The 24,394-nt window shown below is 35.2% G+C and overlaps 1 protein-coding gene across 2 annotated transcripts in view; it reads right to left on the bottom strand.

Annotated features, from left to right (window-relative positions):
* Window positions 1-24,394, bottom strand: part of nrxn3a (neurexin 3a) — a 362,007-nt gene that overhangs the window by 241,888 nt on the left and 95,725 nt on the right. For both annotated transcript variants that reach the window (XM_067366785.1, XM_067366786.1), the window contains 2 exons: window positions 23,771-24,154; window positions 3,221-3,424 (listed from right to left, as the gene is read on the bottom strand). In XM_067366785.1, coding sequence (XP_067222886.1) covers window positions 3,221-3,424; window positions 23,771-24,154 — 588 coding nt within the window. The remainder of the gene's footprint in view (window positions 1-3,220; window positions 3,425-23,770; window positions 24,155-24,394) is intronic.

Raw genomic sequence — 24,394 nt, 5'->3', positions numbered from 1 at the left:
TGTGTGTCAGAGAACGGGAGAAGGGGGGAGAGGTGATGGCGAAAAGGAAATGATGTAACAGAAAGGAAAAACCAACCAAAACACAAATGTGGTACGAATGGAACCAACTGAGACAGAACATGAGGTGTGTCAGAAAAGAGTTACTGAAGACATTGTCAAGTAGAAAAGATGACAGGAATTAGTGTTAAGTTGACGATCAGAAAGTCACAACACTTGGAAAAGGTTTGCAATTGTAAAAAGTAATTAGCCATCATTTCAAAAGTTGACATCAAACAAAAATGCTATGCTGTTATGCAGTGCTGTGACTGTCTCAAAGGAGTTTTTTATCTTCACTATGACAATGATCATGGTTGATATATTATAAAGATGCACCAAACATTGTGTCAGTTAGGTCTGGGCAGTATGACGGTACTACAGTATACATCATGTGGCGGTAAAAATTGTGCACGTTGTAATGCAATAGACACATTTGCGATGGCCAGGAATGCTGTACATTATTTACAGTTGAGATCAATGGAGAAATTTGTAGTAAAGTGAAAGTACAGAGCGAAATATGTCCCAAAAGAGTCAAGATGGTGGAGAATTAGGGTGTGTTCACACTTGGCAGTTTGGTTTGATTAAAAACCAAAATGAACTCTGGTGTGATTGCCCTATTAAGTGCTGTTCATTTGAATAAGTGTAAACGCTGCCATCCGAACCTTGGTGCACATCAAACAAGCAAATCGTGGGAAAAGGTGGGTTTTGGTCTGCTTGGTCCGCTTCTAAATGGTTCGACTGAAATATGAACGCAACACAGACCAACGACGTCTAAATGAACCAAAAACAAGACGTGATGTCACAAGATGTCACCCTTAAAAGGACGGAATATATATACAGTGTATATATATATATATATGTGTAAATATATACACAGTGCTTTCCACAGGTTTGAAATATACTTGCGGTGTATAGCCGGGCGAAAAATCCTCCTATTACCCATGGCACAAAAATGTGGCAAACAAATAATGTGTGATTTTTAACAGTATTTTTATTTATTGATATTAATTTTAATTAAATAACATATTACATTTAATTACATACTAATATTATGCATTATTATGCATATTAAATTATGCAAAATTACAGCATTTAAATGGTTCTCCTTTTCCTATGTTCTCCTTGCTGTCATATAGTGTCTCTCTCAGTGAATGGGACACAGATTTTACTAGTAAAATTTATAAAATGAATAATTATGTGTCAAATAATTTTCTTAGTCTTTTCTTCCTGTGGGGAGACTACAATAATTTACTATGAATTAAATGGAAATAAAATTAAATACAATTTATTGTGTAACCAAAATACCAATAATGCCCAAAAGAAAAAGAAAAAACTTAGTGTGTGACTTTAAAGGTACAATTTGTGATATTTTTTTCCGCTAGAGGTCGCTACAAGCCTATTCAAAACAAAGGCGTAGTTTGATGACGCCAAGTTTTAGAGCGGAAACTTGGGACATGTGGTCTCCATCTCAACGGACGGTGCAAAAGAATAGGGATTGAAGTCTGGAAGAACTCTTGGATGCGATTATTAACGTTAACTGTAGTATGAAGCAGAGCAGGCGCGAGTGTTGCGGGAGCTGAATGAGGAGCTGGAGCGATTGATCAACACACGCCTCACGAGCAGCGGAACTTTTATTATGAGACAGTCGCCGGCGCCGCTTCCGCTTTTCCGGTCATGAGTTTACGGGAGCTGTCCTTGTCGACAGAACCAGCGGCAGATGGTAAACAGTAATTATGTTCCAAAAATAAGTAACACAATCCACCATAAAACGTGCAATAAGTAAATAAGGAACTCCTTGAAGCAAGCTAGTGGTTTGCTGGACGCTAGACTCTACTTCCGCATTTGTCCACGGCACTGTTGTCATGTGGTTTCTACGTCAGTAAAGGCGGTAACAAAGGTAACTGACGTTATTGACAGGCGACTGCACTGCCCCGTGTCACTGTTTAGAATGGGAATTTTCTCATGATTTACAAGTAGTTGAAAACATTAGAGATACTGTTTGTAATCAGTTGGACAAAATATATAACACTAGCCTAGTGGTTTTTGGATATTTTACTGCAAAAATTTTACATTTTGTACCTTTAAATTATAAACAAGTCTGAAATACACAGGTACTCTTATTTTGAAATGTCTGTACTATTGCAAGCTGATCCTTCAGATTCTTACAACATTTTATATAAAGGCCATTAAGTAGACTTTGTAATAATTCATCAACTTGAGTTCATTAGCAATTGCTTGGCATAAATCTGCGCTTTTCATTGATTGAGAATCACTTTGAAGCAGACTGAAGCGCTGTTGCGCGAGCCTGTAGAACGCGCATCAGCGCCCCCTTGTGACTTTGCAAAATACAGCGCCCGTTTGAATGTTAGCGGGAGTAAACAGTTCTGATGCACACATAACGAGCACGTATGAAACGACTAGTTTATCGATCACGGATGGTTTCATTATCTTGTGCGGATATAAAAGTATAAGAGGATAAAAATAATACTATACTTGGGCTGCCGTTATTATACGTGGGCGGCCCGCCCAAGTAAAGTCTATGTGTGGGAAGCACTGAGATATATATATATATATATATATATATATATATATATATATATTAGGGCCAGGGACAATATATCGATTCCCGATCGAACCGCTCACTCAAATGCTCACGAAGAAGAATACTGGACAGCGAAGTACAGAGTAAGTAGAGTTCATTTCAGTATTTCGTGTTTTTAACTTTAATGTTGCATTGTGTGCAGCTAACACTGGACTTACCCTTCCATTTTTATAAATAAACTTATCCTTTGGTTTGCATCCATCAAGTTCTGAATAAAATTATAAAATGCTATTTTTGAATTTCTCCAATAAACAACCATACTGTGATATATAAAAGTATATTAATTGTACAGTGATATAAGGTCATACCGCCCAACCCTTAACATCAATTAATAGCCAAAATTTGAGTTGAATTTACGATCAATTACTTACTATAAAGAAAACAATCAATTCAAACTCAACTTAATCAAATGTCTGGTGAACCATGCAAATAAAGAAAAACAATAAAACAACATCTTAATATATATTATTAATGAATGTAATGATGATGGATTCAGGGGAGGGTGGGGCTGGAAAGATGGACAGAAAGGAAGAGAGAAAAAGAAGAAGCACTGCATCCTGAAGGAGGGGTTTTATACAATACCTAAGTTGACCGTGAGTTTGACACGACTGCCATCCAGCTCTAATCGAAGAGTATCGGCGGAGTCGCGTGAGGTGGTGGCCATGAGCAGGCCATATGCCCGCTGAGACATGAAGCGAAGGGACACGTCCTCCGCTTCAGTGTGCATCACAGTAGGCATCACCACTTTCATGAACATGCTCCCGTCATAGCTCAAGATAGACGCCTCTGTGGACAAAAGAACACAAGATCTGTTTTTAGACAAGTGAAGCGTAAAAAATTTGTACACTGTGAGAGGTCAAAAAAATCTTAAAAAAGACGTGAATGACAATATATTAAAACCATTTAAAAATAATGCATTTGTTTAGACTTTCAGCTTAAAACAGTGCCAAATTGTACCCCTAAACACCGCAAAACAACAAACTAATAGTATGCGTGGTCAAGGTGATGGCCACCAAAAAGAAAAGTCATCCTCCTGGGGAAACGTTTGACTAAAACAAAGCACATGGAGTTAACACATTCTGTGCAAGCCTCCTACAGGTTTCGATTAACTTGCTCAACAGGTAAATGAACAGATCTCTCCTGCCATCTGCACTTGTCAGCAAGCTGCCACACAGCCATCCAGCAAGGCACACCGCTTGGACAGGACTGATAGACACAGCGATGCCCTTTCTCTCCAGCCTCAGCCTCTGACTGTCATTCAACGCACCGCTGGCCTGAAAACACTCCATATGAAAGTATTAGAAAAGCCAGCCAGGCATAAAATGTCTGCTTTGACTCTACAGTATGTAGACGTGCAGGTGAAAGAAAGACAGAAATCGCAGCTAGGCTGTGTTGTCTAGGCAGGTCACATAAAATATTATTTCAAGCACCTCTGGCTAAATATTTTTGAGGAAAACCTTGTGCAGAACAACAATATATTTAGCTTCAGTCACAATATTCAATGAAGGTTAAAAGTTGCTCCAGATAAAATAATATACACTACTGTTCAAAAGTTTGGGGTTAGTAAGTCTTCTTCTTCTTCTTCATTTCGGTCATGACAACTCTCGGAGAGATTGGCATAGTAATAGAGACTGCCATTGTAATGATGGTGGAGGGTTTCTGAAAAAACGCTACAGATTCTTACAGCAAACTACCAGTCTTTGAAGGTTGAGCTGCAGCTCATTGGCCACAGATGCAACAGCAATCAATCAGCTGCGCTATGTAGACAATGAGTTAAGACTCGAGTCTGCTCCATCTAGAGTTTCATGCCAGAACTAGGTACTGTATTTATAATGTTACAAAAGATTTGTTTCAAATAAAAGCTGTTCTTTTGAACTTTCTATTCATCAGAAAATCATAAAAGAAAATGTATCATGCATGGTTTCCACCAAAATATTAAGCATCACAACTGTTATCAACATTGACAGTAATAAGAAGTGTTTCTTGAGCTCCAAATGAGCATATTAGAATGATTTCTGTAGAATCATGTGACACTGAAGACTGGAATAATGCTGAATGCAGCTTTCCCACCACAGGAATAAATTGCATTTTAAAACATATTAAAATAGAAAAACATTATTTTCATATTGTATTATTTTTTTTTACATTATTAATGTTTTTTTTTCTCTCTGTATTGAGTTGATCAACTAAATGCATACTTTAAAGAGGATTAAAGAGACTTCTCTCTCAAAAAAAACAAAAACAAACAAACAAACAAACAAACAAAAATCATTTTGAACAGTAAGTGTAAAAATATAGCATAAATAATAATAACAATAACGGGACAGGATTACATGTCTCAGAAGGGTGTCTGAATCAAAAACAGTGGGTTATTTGCCCTGTAATTTTTTATAACCAAGGTTTTTACAAAACACAGACATTGCAGATTCGGACAGGTTTCAGATAAAGTGCGTCAGAGACAACTAGTCCTGTCTCTATAGAGTGGTGCAAGGATTACGTCAGAACCAGGTATACTAATTCACCCCTGGTTCCCTCGTGATTTTCCAGTGGGGTTTAATAGAATGTGCTGTAAAACTCCAGTGTATTTTCATTGTATAAATGTTTTATTTAACACATATACAGTATACTTATACTTTATAACTACTCTAAACAACTGATAATCTATAAAAGGCAATTTCACTAGGTAGGAAAAATCATGGTGCATCTGTTATAGTTTGGTTGATTTTAAAATGTTCCTTTCAAATTCAAACCAAATGCATGACCTTTAACTACGTACAGAGAAATTTTGAGTGGCTCATTTAGACAATCATTTTGTCTCAGATACATTTCTCAAAAAACATGAAGCAGACTTCATAAAATCAAGAAAGTAAATACAATGATCACACATCTTCAAAAGAAGATCATCAATACATGCTCATTTAATCCTCAGCAGTGAAAACTCTATCCTGAAAACATGCATTCAAAATACTGATGCATAATAACTGCTGACAAACTCTACAATTACTGAGTGATCAATATGTTATTATGTGCGATTAGTTGCTTTTCAATCCTCCCTGGGGCCCCCGCCAATTTTAATTTTACACCCGGCATACTAAGCAGAGAGTGGGGGAAAGAAATCGAGGTTGTGCGGCCATCAGTGAAGACAGCGAGAAGAGAAACAGATAAGTGGGACTAACCTCTAGACAGTATCTGACGATTAACTCTGAGTGAAAGCAAATCAAAATGATTTTGTATCAACGTTATTGAGCAGCGGGCTGATGCGGGTGGACAGAAACATGCCGTGGAGGATGTGACGAGAGTGACAGGGGAATGAGCCACCAGAAACCTTCACAGGGTGGCGGTGTTTCTCAATAAGGGGCTGATGCTAGACAACAGCGTCCGGCAGCCATCTTGAGAGACTCACTTATGAGATTTGATATGCTGCTGTTTCCTCTCGAGGCATTTCATAAATCTATCTCAGAACATGTAAAACGCTGCCCTCTTTCTCTTTTTTAGTGGGGATAATTAATATAGTTCATATGGCTGTATAAAAATGCTGTGCACACTCGACATTCCGGTATATTAATTAAGCCCATCTTTTGTTTTCCTATGTAAATAATGAACACAGAACTTATTCAATCACATGCCCGAATGAAACACGGTTCATGAAAGTCAAATGAGCTGCAAAAAGCATTACTCATGGGGGAGGCTAATTCAATAAATAAAGGGCTTTAACTGACATTCCATCTCACTAATTGTTGAATGAATAGATGGAATGTTTAATCAGAATTGTTTTGGGTTTCTCTCTCTCTCTCTCTGCTGCTGCATCTGAACTTTTGGATATGCATAATCGTTTACAAACAGATCTTGCATGCATTTATGCATATGACTATTTGTGCACGTTCAAGGAGATATGCAAAAAGGTAGTTGCTGGGTCAGATTTCAAGCAGTGTCCCAAAGTGTGACACCCTTAAGCTCCATCTAAAATGATTTTTAAACAACAACATTTTTTTTATTTGAGAGAAAAAGAGGACTATTTACTGCAAGGACTATTTACTGGACTATTTACTGCAAGTGAACTACAAAGGAGCATGTAAAATATATAGTAGAATATAGAGTAATGTAGAGTATAATATAATGTAAAAAAATGTAAAAAAACAAACAAAAAATACCAAATGTATGACGCATAGATATATATTTATATATATATATATATATATATATATATATATATATATATATATATATATGACAAAAATGTATAAATTGTATTAAATGTATTAAATTGTTTATTATAAATAGGCTTATATGTTTATATATTAGCTTATAAGTCTGTTTAGAGTCCAAATTCCAAAATTTGGCTAAATGAATAAACATTGCAGGATTATTTACTGTAAGTTAAACAAGAAAAAAAAAACATAACAGTACATATGTTAAAATGTAAAACATGCACAAATAAAAAAAAAAAAAAAAAAAAAAAAAAAAAAAGATATTATATTTATATATTTATATATAAATATAATATAAATATATATTTATTTATATATATATATATATATATATATATATATATATATATATATATATATATATATATATATATATATATATATATAGTGATTCCCACACATAGACTTTGCTTGGGCGGGCCGCCCAGGTATATTAACCGCCGGCCAAGTATATTTGGAGACACATTTTTGTTTTTGTTATTTTTATCCTCTTATTACTTTTATATCCGCCCAAGATAAAGAAATCATCCGCGATCGATTAACTAGTCGTTTCGTACCTGCTCGTTATGTGTGCATCAGAACTGTTTACTCCTGCTGACATTCCCACGGGCGCTGCATTTTGCAAAGTCACAAGGGGGTGCTGTTGCGCGTTCTACAGGCCCGCGCAACAGCGCTTCAGTCTGCTTCAAAGTGATTCTCAATCAATGAAAAGCGCAGATTTATGCCAAGAGATTTCTAATGAACTCAAGTTGATGAATTAATATAATGTACAACTTTATGGCCTTTATATAAAATGTTGTAAGAATCTGAAGGATCAGCCTGCAATAGTACATATATTTCAAAATAAGAGTCCTGGTGTATTTCGGGCTTGTTTATAATTAAAGGTCACACACTAAGTTTTTTTTTCCTTTTTCTTTTGGGCATTAATGGTATTTTGGGTACACAATAAATTGTATTTAATTTTATTTCCATTTAATTCATAGTAAATTATTGTAGTCTCCCCACAGGAATAAAAGACTAAGAAAATTATTTGACACATAATTATTCATTTTATAAATTTTACTAGTAAAATCTGTGTCCCATTCACTGAGAGAGACACTATATGACAGCAAGGAGAACATAGGAAAAGGAGAACCATTTAAATGCTGTAATTTTGCATAATTTACAATGCATAATAATGCATAATATTAGTATGTAATTAAATGTAATAGTGTGCTATGTAATTAAAATTAATTTCAATATATAAAAATACTGTTAAAAATCACACATTACTTGTTTGTCACATGTAGTAGACCATTTTTGTGCTGTGGGTAATAGAAGGATTTTTCACCCAGCTACCACTGCAAGTGTATTTCAAACCTGTGGGAAGCACTGATAAAATATATATATATATATATATATATATATATATATATATATATATATATATATATATATATATATATATATATATAATTTCATAGCCAGTAAGAAATATTTATGGCTGGTAATTTTTTGTAGTAAAAAAATAATGTATCCTGCATCCTGCAGTTTTTTAAATTTTATTTATTTGTTTTAATTACTGGCCTTGCTTGAGGCACCAGTAACACGTTTGTGTCACAACATTTCGATTAACCCGAATGGCTAGCGCTCTGGAATACAAATGTATTGATTTAGCTTCTAATATTGAGTGAACGCAGGCTGCTTAATTAAGGTGTATCTGTGATATGATCTATCATCATCATCTGTGCAGCACAGAGGGATCAGACTGACCTGTACTGAGCTCTGTCTCAATGACATAATGAGAGAAACATCAGACATAAAAGGCAATCAATGTTCATTAAATTGTCAGTCTTCCTGCTGCTCACCGGCAGATGACGAACTCTAAACTGAAGATGACAAGGACATTAATGCAGGCAGCAATTCAACCTTCAATCTCTGCTGTGAGGCAGAGACGTGCAGAGACCATTTGGTAAGCAGTGCCTCAAAAAAGAGCAGCTGTTCTGTCTCCTTTGCTTTCCTGTTAGACTCTTAACCTTTATCAGCTCCTGTGGTGTCACATGCTGCAAATTAAGATGTAAAGAGAGACATTTTTATACATCTGCTATTGCAGTGGGACGTCCAACTGCCCAATTTAGGTTTCAGGTAATTCCTGATGGCATTTCATTAACCACTGTGAGCATGAGTGAGATAATCATTATAATAATGACCAATGCAGGTGTATGAACGAATGTTAAATATTCAGAATATTATAAGTTAATACAATTCTGGTTTAGTGAACATGAACTGGCTATGGAAGCTTGTTTCTGCCACTAAAATAAATAAATAAATAAATCAAAGTAATTGTGCCTTTTAATCTTTTTTTTTCCTGCAATTGCGAGTTTTTTCTCAGAATTGCATGATATAAAGTCAGAATTGTGTGATTTAAACTTGCAATTGTGAGATATAAAATCAGAATTGCATGATATAAACTCAAAATTGCAAGTTATAAAGTCAGAATTGGGTGATATAAACTTGCAATAGCATCTTATAAAATCAGAATCTGACTTTATATCACGCAATTCTGATTTTATATCTCGCAATTGCAAGTTTAAATCTCGCAATTATGTGAACAAAAATGTCAGAATTGTGTGATATAAAATCAGAATTGCGTGATATAATCACAATATAATCAGAATCGCAAGTGTATATCTCACAATTCTGACTTGTTTTCTAAGAACCGTGAGTTTATATCTTGCAATTCTCACTTTTTTTCTGAGAATATTAAAGTCAGAATTTGTGAGGTATAAACTCACAAATCTGAGAAAAAACATCAGTCTTTTTTCCCTCACAACTTGACATTATAACACATAGTTGCATGTTTATATATCACAATTCTGACTTTATGTCACACAATTCTGACTTTTTTTCACATAATTGCAAGATTTAAACTTGCAATTGCGAGATATAAAATCAGAATTGCGCGATATAAAGTCAGAATTGTGAGATATAAACTTGCAATTCTGACTTTTTTTCAGAATTGCGAGTTTTATCACACAATTCTGACTTTTTTCACATAATTGCGAAATTTAAACTTGCAATTGTGAGATATAAAATCAGAATTGCATGATATAAAGTCAGAATTGTGAGATAAAAAAAACTTGCAATTCTGACTTTTTTTTCGGAATTGTGAGTTTTATAACACAATTCTGACTTTATATCTCACAATTCTGACTTTTTTCTCAGAATTGCGTGATATAAACTCAAAATTGCAAGTTATAAAGTCAGAATTGTATGATTTAAACTCACAATAGTATCTTATAAAATCAGAATTGCGCAATATAATCAGAATCGCAAGTTTATATCACACGATTCTGACTTTATAACTCACAATTTTATAACTTGCAATTGCGAGGAAAAAAAGTCAGAATTGTGAGATAAAAAGTCGCAATTACCTTTTTTTATTTCATGGCAGAAACAAGCTTCCATAACTGACTGTGGGAGTACATAAGACATACATACATACATAAAGTTTAGGAATTAGTGTCCAATATGGGAACTTTTTTCTATGAAAAATGTATCTGTTCTAATAATGAATACTGAAGAGCTCTCCACTCAATGTAAAAACTAAACTAAAACATTTTACTAAAACTATATAATTGAGGAAATTGTTCAGCGCATGTTTGTAATTAAACAGACTTGCAGGTGGTCACTGGTCACACCCACACAAACCATCACAGGACGCTGTTAAATAATGTGTCACAGATGTGCGTGCTGTTTTGTAGAGAAGCAAATACCTGAATGATGCCAACTGCAGTCTCTAACACAAGTTTGAATAAGAGAGACATTGTATGTGATTTTAGGTCACAATGATAATCATATAATATACATGAAACAGTCACTTTCAATAGACTTTTTTTTTTTTTTTTTTTTTTAGCACAACTTAATCATAAAATCAGGCAAGTCTTATATAAGATAATTTGAGATGAGATTGGGACTCATCTGAATAACAAAATGACTCCATTATCTCTCTTAAATTTAGATAGATTGAAATAATTTAAATTCATAAATACTATATGAATAATACTGAACATTTAAATCTGTTCCACCCAAGAAATGAAGCACATTCTGTATGCACAGCACCAAACAAGATAAATATTCAGAAAACAGCATCTGTCCTTAAAACGTCCTCTATTTCCCTTGGTTGACCATCACAGAGACTTTAAAATTTCCCTCATGTGCCACTAGATGGCAGCAGATATCTTAGGATGTTATTTTTGCAGTGATTTTTTTTTAAAGGTTGCACAACAATTAATGTCCACCGACATTCAGCACAGAAAATTAAAAGCATTACTGCATTGACACTGTAAACAATTGTAAATAACCTTTGCTGACTGCAAATAATTAGTATTAGACAATTTGCAAGTTTAAGTGTCCTCCAAAAACCATTTAAGTGTGTAAATCAGTTCCCACGCTCTGGTCTGTTCTAAAAGATGGCAGTTGTGGGCCCAGGAATGGTTTATAGTGAAACGCTGAAGGGGTTTTCTGACACCCGCAGTTGCCATAAATAGCGAATCGTAGCAATACCGCAGCAACAATTTGAATAATTTAGAGCCGCCCTTAAAAGAGGAGGACCAAATATAGTATCCTCCACGTGCCTCCCTGCTCCTCCCAACGCCGACACAAAAGGATTTACTCTGTTCTGTTTCAGCCGCGATTGTGGAAGCAGCTTGCGGACCGCTCTCGTCTGCGTTCATTTAGCTTCAGAGCTGGATTAGAAACAGTTCAATAACTCTCCTGCCACTGAAAATAAACTGTTTTCAACCGCAGAGCCGCACTGCTTACGGCAAAACCACAAGCCTTCCATGAATCCCTCTCTTCTTGGGTTTCTTAATTTTATTGCAGATAGTAAAGAATAGCAGGGAGAGGCCCATACAAATCACACATATTTATTATTTCTCCTTGATAGCAATAAATTGAAATGGAGAGGTACTAGACTTTTCTCCTGATATCTCACGTATCTTCTCTGGAGTTTGGACATTTCAGTGTCACAAACTGTGCTCAGATATGCCAAGACATCAAAGTCTGCAAGTGCAAAATTTCAATATAAACTAATAATATATTTTATATTTCTGTAAGGTTACTGTAAGACATAACAGTGTCTCACTGCTAACACATATGATAATTCTTGTATAAAATATGGCTTCAATTAATGACTTAATATATAATTATATTAAAATAATAATATTTTTAGATGACGACGTTACCACTTACAATAGTAATAACAGTAAATTATGCATAATTCTAAGTAACTAACCCTAAACCAAAGCAGACAGTTGACGGCACCCTTTGACTTCCATAGCAGGAAAGGAAAATACTATGGAAGTCAATGGGTGCCGTCAACTCTCTGGTTACCAGCATTTTTTAAAGGATTAGTTCACTTCAGAATTAAAATTTCCTGATAATTTACTCACCCCCATCTCATCCTCAGTCGAAAAGAAATTAAGGTTTTTGAGGAAAACATACCAGGATTTTTCTCCATATAAGTGAACTTCAACGGCTACCAACGGGTTAAAGGTCCAAACTGCAGTTTCAGTTCAGCTTTAAAGGGCTCTACACGATCCCAGCTGAGGAATAAGGGTTTTACCTAGCATAACAATAGGTAATTTTCTAAAAAAAAAAATTACGTAATCACATTGGAAAGATCATGTGTGACATACAGTATATAGGCGGAAGTATTGCGGTTGTAAAAGCCGTTTGACTTTGACTACGTCACGCGTGACTTTTCCAACATGATTGCATAATGCGTGGTGCATCATAGCTAGTGCAAGATGAGCATTTGTGGTTACAAAGTATATATATATATATATATATATATATTTATTTAAAAAATGACAGATTGTTTCACTAGGTAAGACCCTTATTCCTTGGCTGGGATCCTGTAGAGCCCTTTAAAGCTGCACTGAAACTGCAATTTGGACCTTCAACACATTGGTAGCCATTAAAGTCCACTATATGGAGAAAAATCCTGGAATGTTTTCCTCAAAAACCTTAATTACTTTTCGACTCAAGAAAGAAAGGCATAAACAACTTGGATGACATGGGGGTGAGTAAATTAACCAGGAAATTTGAATTCTGAAGCGAACTAATCCTTTAAAATATCTTCTTTTATGTTCAACAGAAGAAAGAAAATCATACAGGTTTGGAACAACTTGAGAGTGAGCAAATAATGACAACATTTTCATTTTTGGGTGAACTATCCTTTTAAAAGCTAGCTTGCTATTGCTAGCATCTCCAAAAATGTTGTCTTTAATTAATATTACTCAGTACTTACTTGAGTAATGCTGCGTTCACGCCACCTCGTATTTACCGAAATCTTGAGATGACAACACGTGACGTTGTATTCGAAGCTGTTCACGTCCTTGGACTGGGAATTATGCGTTTCCATGGCACCACTATCAACACCTAATGAATCTACAGCGGTCACGTGGTACATCTGGGAGCTTTCAGAAAACTCCCAGCTTACAAGCTGTAAGTACGAGCTCTACGAGGACGTGAACGCTTTTTACAAGCTAGATGAGGCCACGTGAACGCACCTTAAGTACAATGTAACTGCGTCAACTTAAAATATAAGAGTAACCAAACAATATATTTAATATATAATATAATATACTGTATATTTAAATCTGTATATCTGTTATGGGCACATATGCTAGCTGCAACACCACAGTTCCCATATTTCTGGTCTTTCTCATGCTGCCTTTCTCTCTCTTTTTCTTTGGTTCCCCACTGTGATCTCCTTCCTTGTCCTTTCATGGCTCATTTAAATGTTTCTAAGGGAAGAAAACATGAATGATAGTGATTGGCTTAGATTACTACAGAAGCAGTGGTGTAACAGCCCAGTTTCACCCGATGAAGGCCCTCGACTCACAATAATTCATGAAGGTTTTTGAGGCTGCCAACACCTGCGATCTGAAAAATTCAGCAGGCCCGTGAGTGACTACTAAGAGCATGTTAGGTGGATTATCCTGGGCTGTCACCTCTTGCTCCTCTAACCAGCTGTGACGGTGCAGACGCTCCTATGTGCCTCCACGCATAGAGAGGATGGAGAGAAAGAGCCACACTGTTGTAAAATGAGATACTGTGGGGTGTGAATGCTCAGTGATGACTAATTTACTTTGTGTCAGCTTGAATTTGCAGTGTGATAAAACACCATTTAAATGCTCAGTACTTTTCAGTGACCTGAAAGTCAGCTTATAAAAGTTTGCTAATGCGACAATATCGCCATAAGTCTGGTCCACAATGCAGCTTATTCTGAAAATGAACTACATACTTAGACAAGAAAAGATAAATTCTGACGTAGCGAACATTAAACCCCGTGACTATTTAGCTGTTTCCGCTCATGGTGTTGTAGCAGACATGCTATACATTTATGTTTGATTCTATTATGATGCAATAATTATGAGTGTACTGGAACTCGTTGCATATGTTTGTGTGCAATGCATTTTCCTTTTGCTGCTTGCCGTAGATAGGGAAGGGTCACGCACACTTTTATACTTGAGTGTCGCAGGGTTTTTCGGGGTTGTCCTCCTACATGTGTGTGACGCTTAATAAAGTCGAGAAGAGTTCATTTTAATAATTATTCAAGCCTGCATGACATAATTGTTCAGAGACAAAAAAAAAAAAACAAGAACAACAAAACTGGAAAGAAGCATGCTTCCATTTTCTCTGAAAACTAAAACAAAATATTGTTTCTGCCACAAAAGAAAAATAATTAGTTGCTTTCAGATTCTTCCGTGCTTGTATTTTGTCTTAAATCACAGACTCAAACAGTCAAAAACAAATGTATTATCTTACTAAGAGCAATGCGATTAGCTCAGAGCTACAGCAATTTATGCTACCCTGCAACATGGTATCATGGAAGATGGCAGACTGAGATAAATGAATAAATGAATTTCATTTTGTCTTTTGAGTTTCTGCTCTATGTATGTATTTATAAACCCGGTGATAATTCGGTGCTAATTCGTCAGCAGACAGACATTAATTTTTAGCCTTAAATGATAAAAGGTACAATATTTCATATAGCATACCTATTTGGTGGTTTTTATTGAAGTGAAATTGGCCACAGTCGGCTCATAATAGACTTTATTTTAAGATATTTAGTGATTCTAATTAATTCATTCTAGCTCACCACTTTTGATTAGTCGTGAACTCTCAGAAATTGGTTTTAATCCTGATCTGTACCAGAAAAATTAATTGAAATCTACTGAATAATTCATCAAAATGCATTTAAAATCTGAAATGGCTTTTGAAATCTTGATCAAAAAAAAAAAAAAAACAGGTTGGATTTTCAAGTCCAATGAGCAAAAAAAAAAAAAAACTTTCAAGACCTAATGAGCTTAATCATTACTTTAATACTGTATGATTACGGATGTTTCCGTGAAAGACGCTGTTTTGACTTTGGCCAAAAAGATAGTGTCTTAGAAGAATCATAATTATGCTGACCATCTTTTAGAACAGCCCTTCAATGACATTATAAGTGTAATTAAAAAAAAAAAAAAAAAAAAACAGAAAAAAGAAAGAAAAGCTATGTGAAAAAAATGGCTCATTTATAAAACAGGAATGTATTTTAACAAAGACACAATGTAAGAATAGAGTGTGAAAGGGAAAATAAAGAGTGAGAGAGAATGTGAAAACTCTTTGACAGTTTGAAATATCCAATATCCACAACTGTCAAGGAAAGCAATGCTATCTCCCATTACCTCAGGCAACGGCAGAGACCACCTCTCCCCTCTCGTGATGGAATGGCATGTTTTGTACACTCATGTTGAACACTTTCTATTGATGGGGTCTGATATGTCAACACACTGATGTATCTCGCAAAAAACCGAATCATTTTTACCCGGTCCTAAATAAAGAGCTACACAAAGGCAGACACAAAGTCCCCGTCTGGATGAGCTTGTGTACCGTGGCCAAATGAATGCTGTTGTTAGTGCTTCACTGATTGGCTATTCAGCATGATTAGAGACTTTTCAAAGAGCGGTGAATGATAGGGAGGGAAAATCTGCAGAATATGAGCTGATTTCTTGAAGCTGTGAAATCAGGCAGATTGCTGGGGATGGAGCGGAAGGGATGAGGGAAGATAAACAAGGCCTCTAGACCACGGGGGCGGCACGTTTTGATCGACTGCTGTGAAATCTTATACTGACGTGTTTACCCCTAAGAAATGACTTGAGTGTCGATCCATACCCTGAACCTCAACATCCAAGATGTCTGAAGATGTGGGCATGTGTGGAATCATATGTATGCATTACTGATGGGCAAGTGTACCCTGAAATGACAGCAATGATCGATCAAGAAAATGCATTGTATGACTAAATTTAACACAGATCAAAGACAAAACTCAACAGAACAGGAAAATGGGCGCTTCTAAATTGTTCCTATCTATAATATCTTTAAAATAATATTTATTTTTTTAAACACTAAGTTTATATTAATCACATCCAAAATAAAAGTTTGTGTTTACACAATGCGTGTACGTAACAAAAATATATTATATTTATATATAAAATGTATATATTCATGTACATTTTTCTTGAATATACAGCAATGTATATGTCAGCGGCTATTTGCACTAAGTAGCAGCATTTTCTTTGCAATGCACTATTTACACTAGGTGAAAATAGCGATAGATTCTATTTACACCATGTAAAAGTATCAGAATAGTAATTATGCTATATCTATACTTTATATTGGTAGATACTATTTGCACCTCAGTATTTTTGTACATTAAGAGGATGCAATAATATCACAGAGTGTAAATAATTTAATTTATTACAATTATTAAATGGATGCTGCCTTATTGGGAGAATAAAAACCCTCCCTACACCTTCCCCTAACCCTACCCAATAAAGACTTTTAATATTATTAAACACTCCTTAGCAGTTAGCATTATTTTCATTTTTATTGAAAATAAATGTGAGCTTGGCAAAAGGCGAATTCGAACCTGAGTCGATCGCTTTAAAAGCCAGATCTGCTGCGCCACTGAAGATGTTGAATTCTGCGTGACTTTTTTAGAACTTGAGTGACCCAACCATGCATTGGTGGGTGGAGCTAGTGTAAATAGCGTTTGCCAACAAGGGTGCTATTTGCACTTGTAGTGTAAATAGACATTCTGATTAAATATACACAGTACACACACATGTATTATGTAAACAAAGTTTTGTTTTGGATGCGATTAATCACAATTCACCATGTGACAGCACTATTTTAAACTCTTAATATTAATATATAATATACATAATATAATATTATAGATTGTATATATATATTAGGGGTGTAACAATACATCGATATAGATCGATACATCGATCTAATGTCTAACGATCCGATGCATTGAAACAATGCATAAAAATCGATACCTGTGGGCTAATTATAGAGGCACCTTTGTTTTAACACTCTCCACATTTTCACATATTAGCAGTCTATGCATTATTGCCAACGCATGCATTCTCATTTAAACTACCTTTCAGAACTTGTGAAAGACACTTGGGACAGTTGATGGAACTGTCACTGAAAGAATATTGTCAATAAACTGCCACATAGGAGCGCCGCGCGCTGTAACTCTGTGTTGTTTCAAGCGCATCATTCTGCACACGGAATGTGCGCAAGTGCTTTGTGCCGCTCTGTATTAGAGCCTTTATAATACATTTGCACAATGAAAGAATATTAATAGCCTGTCTTGTTTTGTCCTACCTATAATATGTTGTTGCTTCATTAAAAACCTGCGCTATACATTTAAGAGAAATGTTTTTTAATTATGTGTGTGTGTGTGTGTGTGTGTGTGTGTGTGTGTGTGTGTGTGTATGTATTCCTTGTTTATCAGTTTTTTGACATTACACATTTTAGCACAGAACTAAAATACTTTCTTGAATGTTGTCATGTCATAAGCTGTCATTAGATTACTGTGTGAATTTTTTATTTGTGGATGTCCCAATCAGGGTTCTGGATGTGAAATTTTGAAATAAATGTTTGTTATATATTTTGGTTGCAGTTGTGAGTTAATAAAAATTTAACTGGTTGTGTAAAATAGACTCAAAATATCGAAATATTGATATCTATCTATCTATCTATCTATCTATCTATCTATCTATCTATCTATCTATCTATCTATCTATCTATCTATCTATCTATCTATCTATCTATCTATCTATCTATCTATCTATCTATCTATCTATCTATCTATATATATATATATATATATAGAAACAAAGAAAACAAACAAAATCAACAAAACACAAGTTTGTAACTATTTTTAACTTCACATATCAAAAACACTCAAAATTTCAGACCCTGAAAAAAAAAATAGTTGGATGTGATTGAATGGTGAAACACATCCATCTAAGATTTAAAAAAGAAAAGGAAAAAAAAAAACCCCACATCTTACATATTTCTGTCCTCAAGCAGTCAAAATAAAGCATGCATGTTTGTGTATTTTTATTTTTGGATAAATGCATTTGTAGCTGCCTGAATAAACTGTATGAAATGTAGATCTTTTTAAATTCTCTCTGTTTTGTTTTGTGAATTTTGCCATGAAAGGCTATACTCCAATCATTGTGCATTTTACAAAGGTTCCTCCCCCTCATCATCTCTCCAAAGAGAATGAAAAAGAGAGACAGAGAGAAAAATGAAGGCAATCAAAAGAAAAGACAACCTGAGGAAAGAGTAAAATCACTGACATAATTACCCAGATTAGGCTCGAAAGAGTAATTGCAAGATAAACCCTCACGGATGTCATCTCTATGTGCTCTTTGTGACTTAATCAGAGACACTACAGTATCAAATCAATATATGCTAAAAGCCTTTGGCGCTAAAACGGGAAAGTAAAACAGAACTGCAGAGAACCTGTTATAAAGTTTTACACTAATCAAACAGGCCTCTGTGCCACATGGGCCTCACTACGGTCAAGGCTGGGAGAAATACTGTATTGACGAAGATGGGGAAAAAATCCCCAGCTTGTGAGTAAACTCAGTTGTGATTATTTGTGAGTGTTGTTGAGGGACCCATAGCCGTAGCATTCATAACACTCTCAGGTGATTTAAGGGCCATGGCTGTGGGGTCCACTTTGGCTCTCTGAGGCCCCCAGGCCAGCATAGATGACCTTCACACTGCCTGAATCAATAGCAATTAACTCAAACGCTATAGCCAGTGGTGCTTAGGAGAGAACCAAAGTTCCCAGTACAACTCGGCCTGTTTGCAAACACAAAAACACATTACAACATAGTGTGTAGACACATATAAATAATATTAACATTTCGCATGGCAAACCATGCATATGAACAAAATATCTAAGCCAATTATCAACATATCAGCTCATCCCACAATCATCCGATCTCGTTATTTAATTTAGCATTACTGAAGCATGACCTGTCAAGGTACTTTTGTAATGATTGGGGCTGTTCGCACGGAAATGAGGGTATGCGTTTATTAACCAAACAAACTCATTTTCTACATTAATGACTGACAGAATTAATGTGCAAAACGAAATCTCAGCACTAAATTGGCAAGGCACATCAGACGATGCGGTAAAATGAGTTCAATTACAGTATGAAAACAGGTTTTACCCGTTTACACAGTGACCGTATTATCTATTTCACTCAGATATAACAGATTTAAGCAAAAATATTAAATATTTATATGATACTATAGCTTGCAATATTATAATAGATTAATTATATTACTGTACAAAACAGACCCCAAATATTAACCTTAGCATTCAACGTATGTCTACATCTTACGGAAAGACGGTACTTGAAATGAATTTGCTTAATAAAAATGTGTTTTAATGAAAATGAGTGACCTTGGTATTTTTTATTATGCAATAACCATTTCATAAAAGCAATCGGGACTGTGCTATATTTCGATATATAGTCAACGTTATAGTCAATGCTAGAGTAACAAAAAAGAAAAAAAAATAAGATGATAAGATAATATGTAAAAATGCACAGTGTTAATATAATGAATCCAGCTCGTATTCATCTCTTTAACTCCTCAGAAATGTAGTTTTCTGAGCTCATATGTATTAATGGTGGTTTTTGTAATTTTAAGCATAAGATATGAGATTACCTTGAGAGATCCTAGCTACATAACGGATTTAATAACTGTAAAGAAAGCAGGATTCAGTTATTTCAGACTCTCCAGCTTGAGTTGTTTTATATTCCAGCAAGCTATTCTGTGAGGGAAGTTGTCTTTGTTTAGAAGATAATTCATGCCAATCAAAAAATGACAGGGGAAAAGACATTCATATTCACATTCATTGTTAAGTTTGTAGGCTTTTGTATATTAATAAAATGATGTGATATAACATGTTTAGATGTCGAAGCTGACTACTGTAAAATGAACGAAGAGCATCTGGAAGAATATTTTACATAGAAAATTATAATACTGAAAAGCTTGTACAAATATACATTCAAAACATTTCATTAAGGGATCAATTCATGGGAAATCAAGTCAAAAAGTGTGTGTAGATGGATAGATACACATACATTTAGATAAAATATATAACAATAATAATAATTTCTAATTTCTCATCTGCATTTAACTTGCTTTACTTTTGTTTATCAGAAATTTTTTTCCCCAAAGCAACAATTAAATCACGCAATTTAACATAAAAGTGCCAACAATATTAGCTTTACGGCAAATATATATATATATATATAGAGTCATATATAGAGTCAATATATATATATATATATATATATATATATATATATATATATATATATATATAGAGTCATATATAGAGTCTATATATATATATATATATATAGAGTCAAACCAAAATTTATTCAGACACCTTGAACATTTCATTTATTAATACAGTTTATTCACTATAATAAAAAAAAATGGTAATAAAATATGACAAGATCTCTGATAAAAGATAAACTGTGTCAGAAAAAAATCTTAATTATGTCAGGTAACACTTAAGCAAAACATGGTCGGGTCAAAGTGTCTGAATAATTTTTGGTTCCAAATTTTTATACATTTTACTGGTAGTCCATTGTATGAAGACTTTTTGCGTATAATATGTCACAGTTTACTTTATTTTGCTATCCTCACTTAAATAAATGAACTATAGTGTCCTGCACCCACTAGTAAAAAAATATTAAAAAAAATTATATCTAGTCTCTAAATAATTTTTGGTTTTACTGTGTGTGTGTGTATATTTATACACACACACACACAGTATATATATACATATATATGGTATATATATATATATATATATATATATATATATATGATATGACCCCTTCATTAAATTATTTTAAGTCTTCCAGACTTAAATTTCATCCCAGCACACAGTCAAATTTCCTCAAACTGGAAGAAAAAAAAAAGGTGTTTGTCAGACTCAGGGTTGAAATGCTGAGTGCGCATTAGAGTAAATCTGAAGTGTATGTGTACCGACAGGAGGACAGCGTGGTGTGTGACAGCAGCCAGTTGTCTGGCCTGAGCAGCAGCTACAGGCTTCTATGGAGCAGATAATAGATCTGGACAAATATCAGGTCGGTGTGCACTCTTAGTAGAGGGTGGGTTTAGGGCTATAACACAAAAAAGAGGACCATGATGTAGTCTAGCAGACCTATTAGACATTTGACGACTGGCCTTAGATGGTGCACCCAATGACACAAAATCATTTTACTGACTGTGTGATGCATACTGCACAATAAAATGTAAAAAGCTGGCTGAAATTACTAGTCTTAAAATAACTGTCTGGCTTGCTCAATGAGTCAGGGTGTACCAGGAATTTCTTCTGCGTTTTCTATACAGTCTCTTCATGCATCTTTGCAAGTATCCCTAATAATTACAATGTGCTCTTTTAAATGTAAGGGCTGTCAAGTCATTTCAGTGTTTGGATATTAGTTCAGACATGAGCCATGCAAATGAGCAGTCCAGGTGCACACAGATTTCATTGCTATCAATCACAACTATTTTGCCTTGTGGCATAAATGTAGTCAAATGTTTAAAAGCGTCTCTAGTCAGTATGAGAATAGTTCTCATTCTCTCTCTTCTTACAAACTCACTATAACATGAGGTGACACTCATGTCTGATGCCCTTACAGATGATTATGACTGACATTCACGGCAAATGAATGTGCAGGAGGTTGATGTCTGTATTCTCTGTCAATGGAGTGTTAAACTGCTGTATATGACTTTTACATCTGTCTAAAAACATTGCACAAGGACAGAAGATGATAGCATGCCATGTGCTCTAACAACACAGAAACAAAACAATTAATGTCAATGTCTGCTACGTCTGCCACTTATATTCTCTTGAGACTCTTTATTTTTTTCCCTCAAGAACATTTTGGTCTCGCGAACATGAGCCTAAAATCTAAAATCTGAATGCCCTGGATGCTGTTGTGATGAAATCCATCCCATAAGCTACAAAATATTGAAGAAGCTGCAAATCAGAAACTGCAGCATTTTACTTGGATTAATGATCACCAAGATAATCTTCATCCATCACCTAGTCCTTACCTTAATTCTGACCTTACCCCAATAATAATAATAGAAAGAAAGTAGATACATCATTGTAAACAGCATTTACCAAGATGGCAGCTGAGAGAAGAAACTTGTCTTAAAGGGATTATTGGCAATACTTGGTAGGGCTGCACGATATTGGAAAACAAAAAAGACATTGCAATATTTTGTTTTATTGCGATATATATAGCGCAGATGACTTGAATAGCTCTATTTGGAAAGAATGAATCATTCTAGGATGATTTGGGTGATTTTGTAGGTGAGTGAATATGCATAGAAAATAATTACAAGCACAGATAAATATAATAAAACAAAGATACAAATGAAATAAATAGTGTGTTATATTTTTGAGTTAAGTCTAACAGTATTCAGGTACAGAAAATGAATAATCAAATGTAAAATAACACCATACTCTTGAAAAGAATAAATTAAATATAATTAATCTGTGTTAAAAGTGATTTTTCTTTTCTTTTGTTGTTTGATTAATATTCATGACACAGAAAGCAGCAGGAATATTAGGCTGCTGTCATTGTAACACTGCATTCATACAGGGCGTCGGCGTTAATGTTTCTCATTTACTTTGAATGTACTTTGAATGGTCATGCATAGCCGAACTGAATTGTGGTTTCTGTTGCGTTGCTTCACTTGCGTTACTCGTGGTAGAAGTTGAAGATTTCTCAACTTTTCAAGCGCCAAGATTAAACCATTATTATACCAAGATTAAAATAAAACAAAAAAAATAACAACGTTTTTTTGTAATATCAAACAAATAAATGAGGTGGAATTCGGCCCATAAGAGAAACCAGCTCTCATGCCAACAAAATAAGCATTTTGCTTTGCTCAGTGTTCACAGACATGCTGGAAGTCCCTCTATTACCTGGTTACCTGGAACCCCTGCGTACCGGTCCATATGGAGTCATTCTAACATGCAGTCACAACCACTCAAAAACCCAGTCATTTCCTCTACCAAAACATTTGTATCAACATTGTTGCATTTCACTTCATTTTTCGTGCAAACAGTAATCTCTTTGCCTATGAAATCTGAAGATTTGTATGTGTAGTTGGACTTTTTCCAAGTTATGACATCATCACAGGCTTGACTCAGACGCAACACTCCCCAAACGCTGGAGAACATTAGCTTCCATACAGCAACGTGCCGGGATATTAATGAGCTTATAGTTTAACTGATTATGTGAGAGCTAATCTGCTGTTTACAAACAGCAGCAGATCGGATTTTACAGGTGAGAAGCTAAACAAACTGCCTTGACGGTGATTGTAAATTGTCTTTTTTTATCATGCAAATATTGCAATTGAAATTAAACCCGCCTCTCGGGTTTATTCTAAAGTAAAACAAAAAACAAAAAGTAATTCTAGAAATCCAGAACTAATAAAGGTAAAGTAAATGTAAAGGCAGATAACTCACCCCTCTCGCAGGAGCGGGACCAGTAACCGGTGCCTGTGCAATCGCAGATAAAGCGATTCCATCCTTCTTTGCACACACCTTTGTTCTTGCATGGATAGCTGTCACACTGCTTGACTGGCATCTTGTTGCAGGAAGGTTTGATGCCTGCACCATTCTGGGCCTCAGCAATTTGTCTGATGTCCTTACTGCGACCGTCAATGAACAGGTCCCGAATGCATCCCACATAGCCGTAGTTTAGCATGGCGGTCCATAGTTCGGTGGGAAGGATCAGGCCGGCCCGATTATCAGGGAGGCCGCCTAGGTACATGTCCCCCTCCAGGTCCAGGATCTCATTTTCTCCACTGGCGGTGAACGGAGTGCGACGGCTGTTAACAGATATGGTGCCTAGGAATTATCCAAAGAGAGAAAAAGTTTATATGAACAATCTCAATATGAGCAGTTTAGTCCAATTTTTCTGAAGAGACACAATTGCTTCATATGATGAACAGATTGTATTTAGGCTTTTATTCACATATAAACATTCATCACCTCACACATCAGTTGTGGTAAACAGAAGCTCAAGCACACTTGCTTGATGTGCGAGAACCAGTGACGTTCATTCTCGTGTGTTACGCAGCATGTCTG

The sequence above is a fragment of the Chanodichthys erythropterus genome, chromosome 18, assembly GCF_024489055.1.
Source record: "Chanodichthys erythropterus isolate Z2021 chromosome 18, ASM2448905v1, whole genome shotgun sequence".
NCBI classification, from domain to species: domain Eukaryota; kingdom Metazoa; phylum Chordata; class Actinopteri; order Cypriniformes; family Xenocyprididae; genus Chanodichthys; species Chanodichthys erythropterus.
Note: the sequence above shows the minus strand (reverse complement) of the source record. Positions and strands in the feature narration are given on the sequence as shown.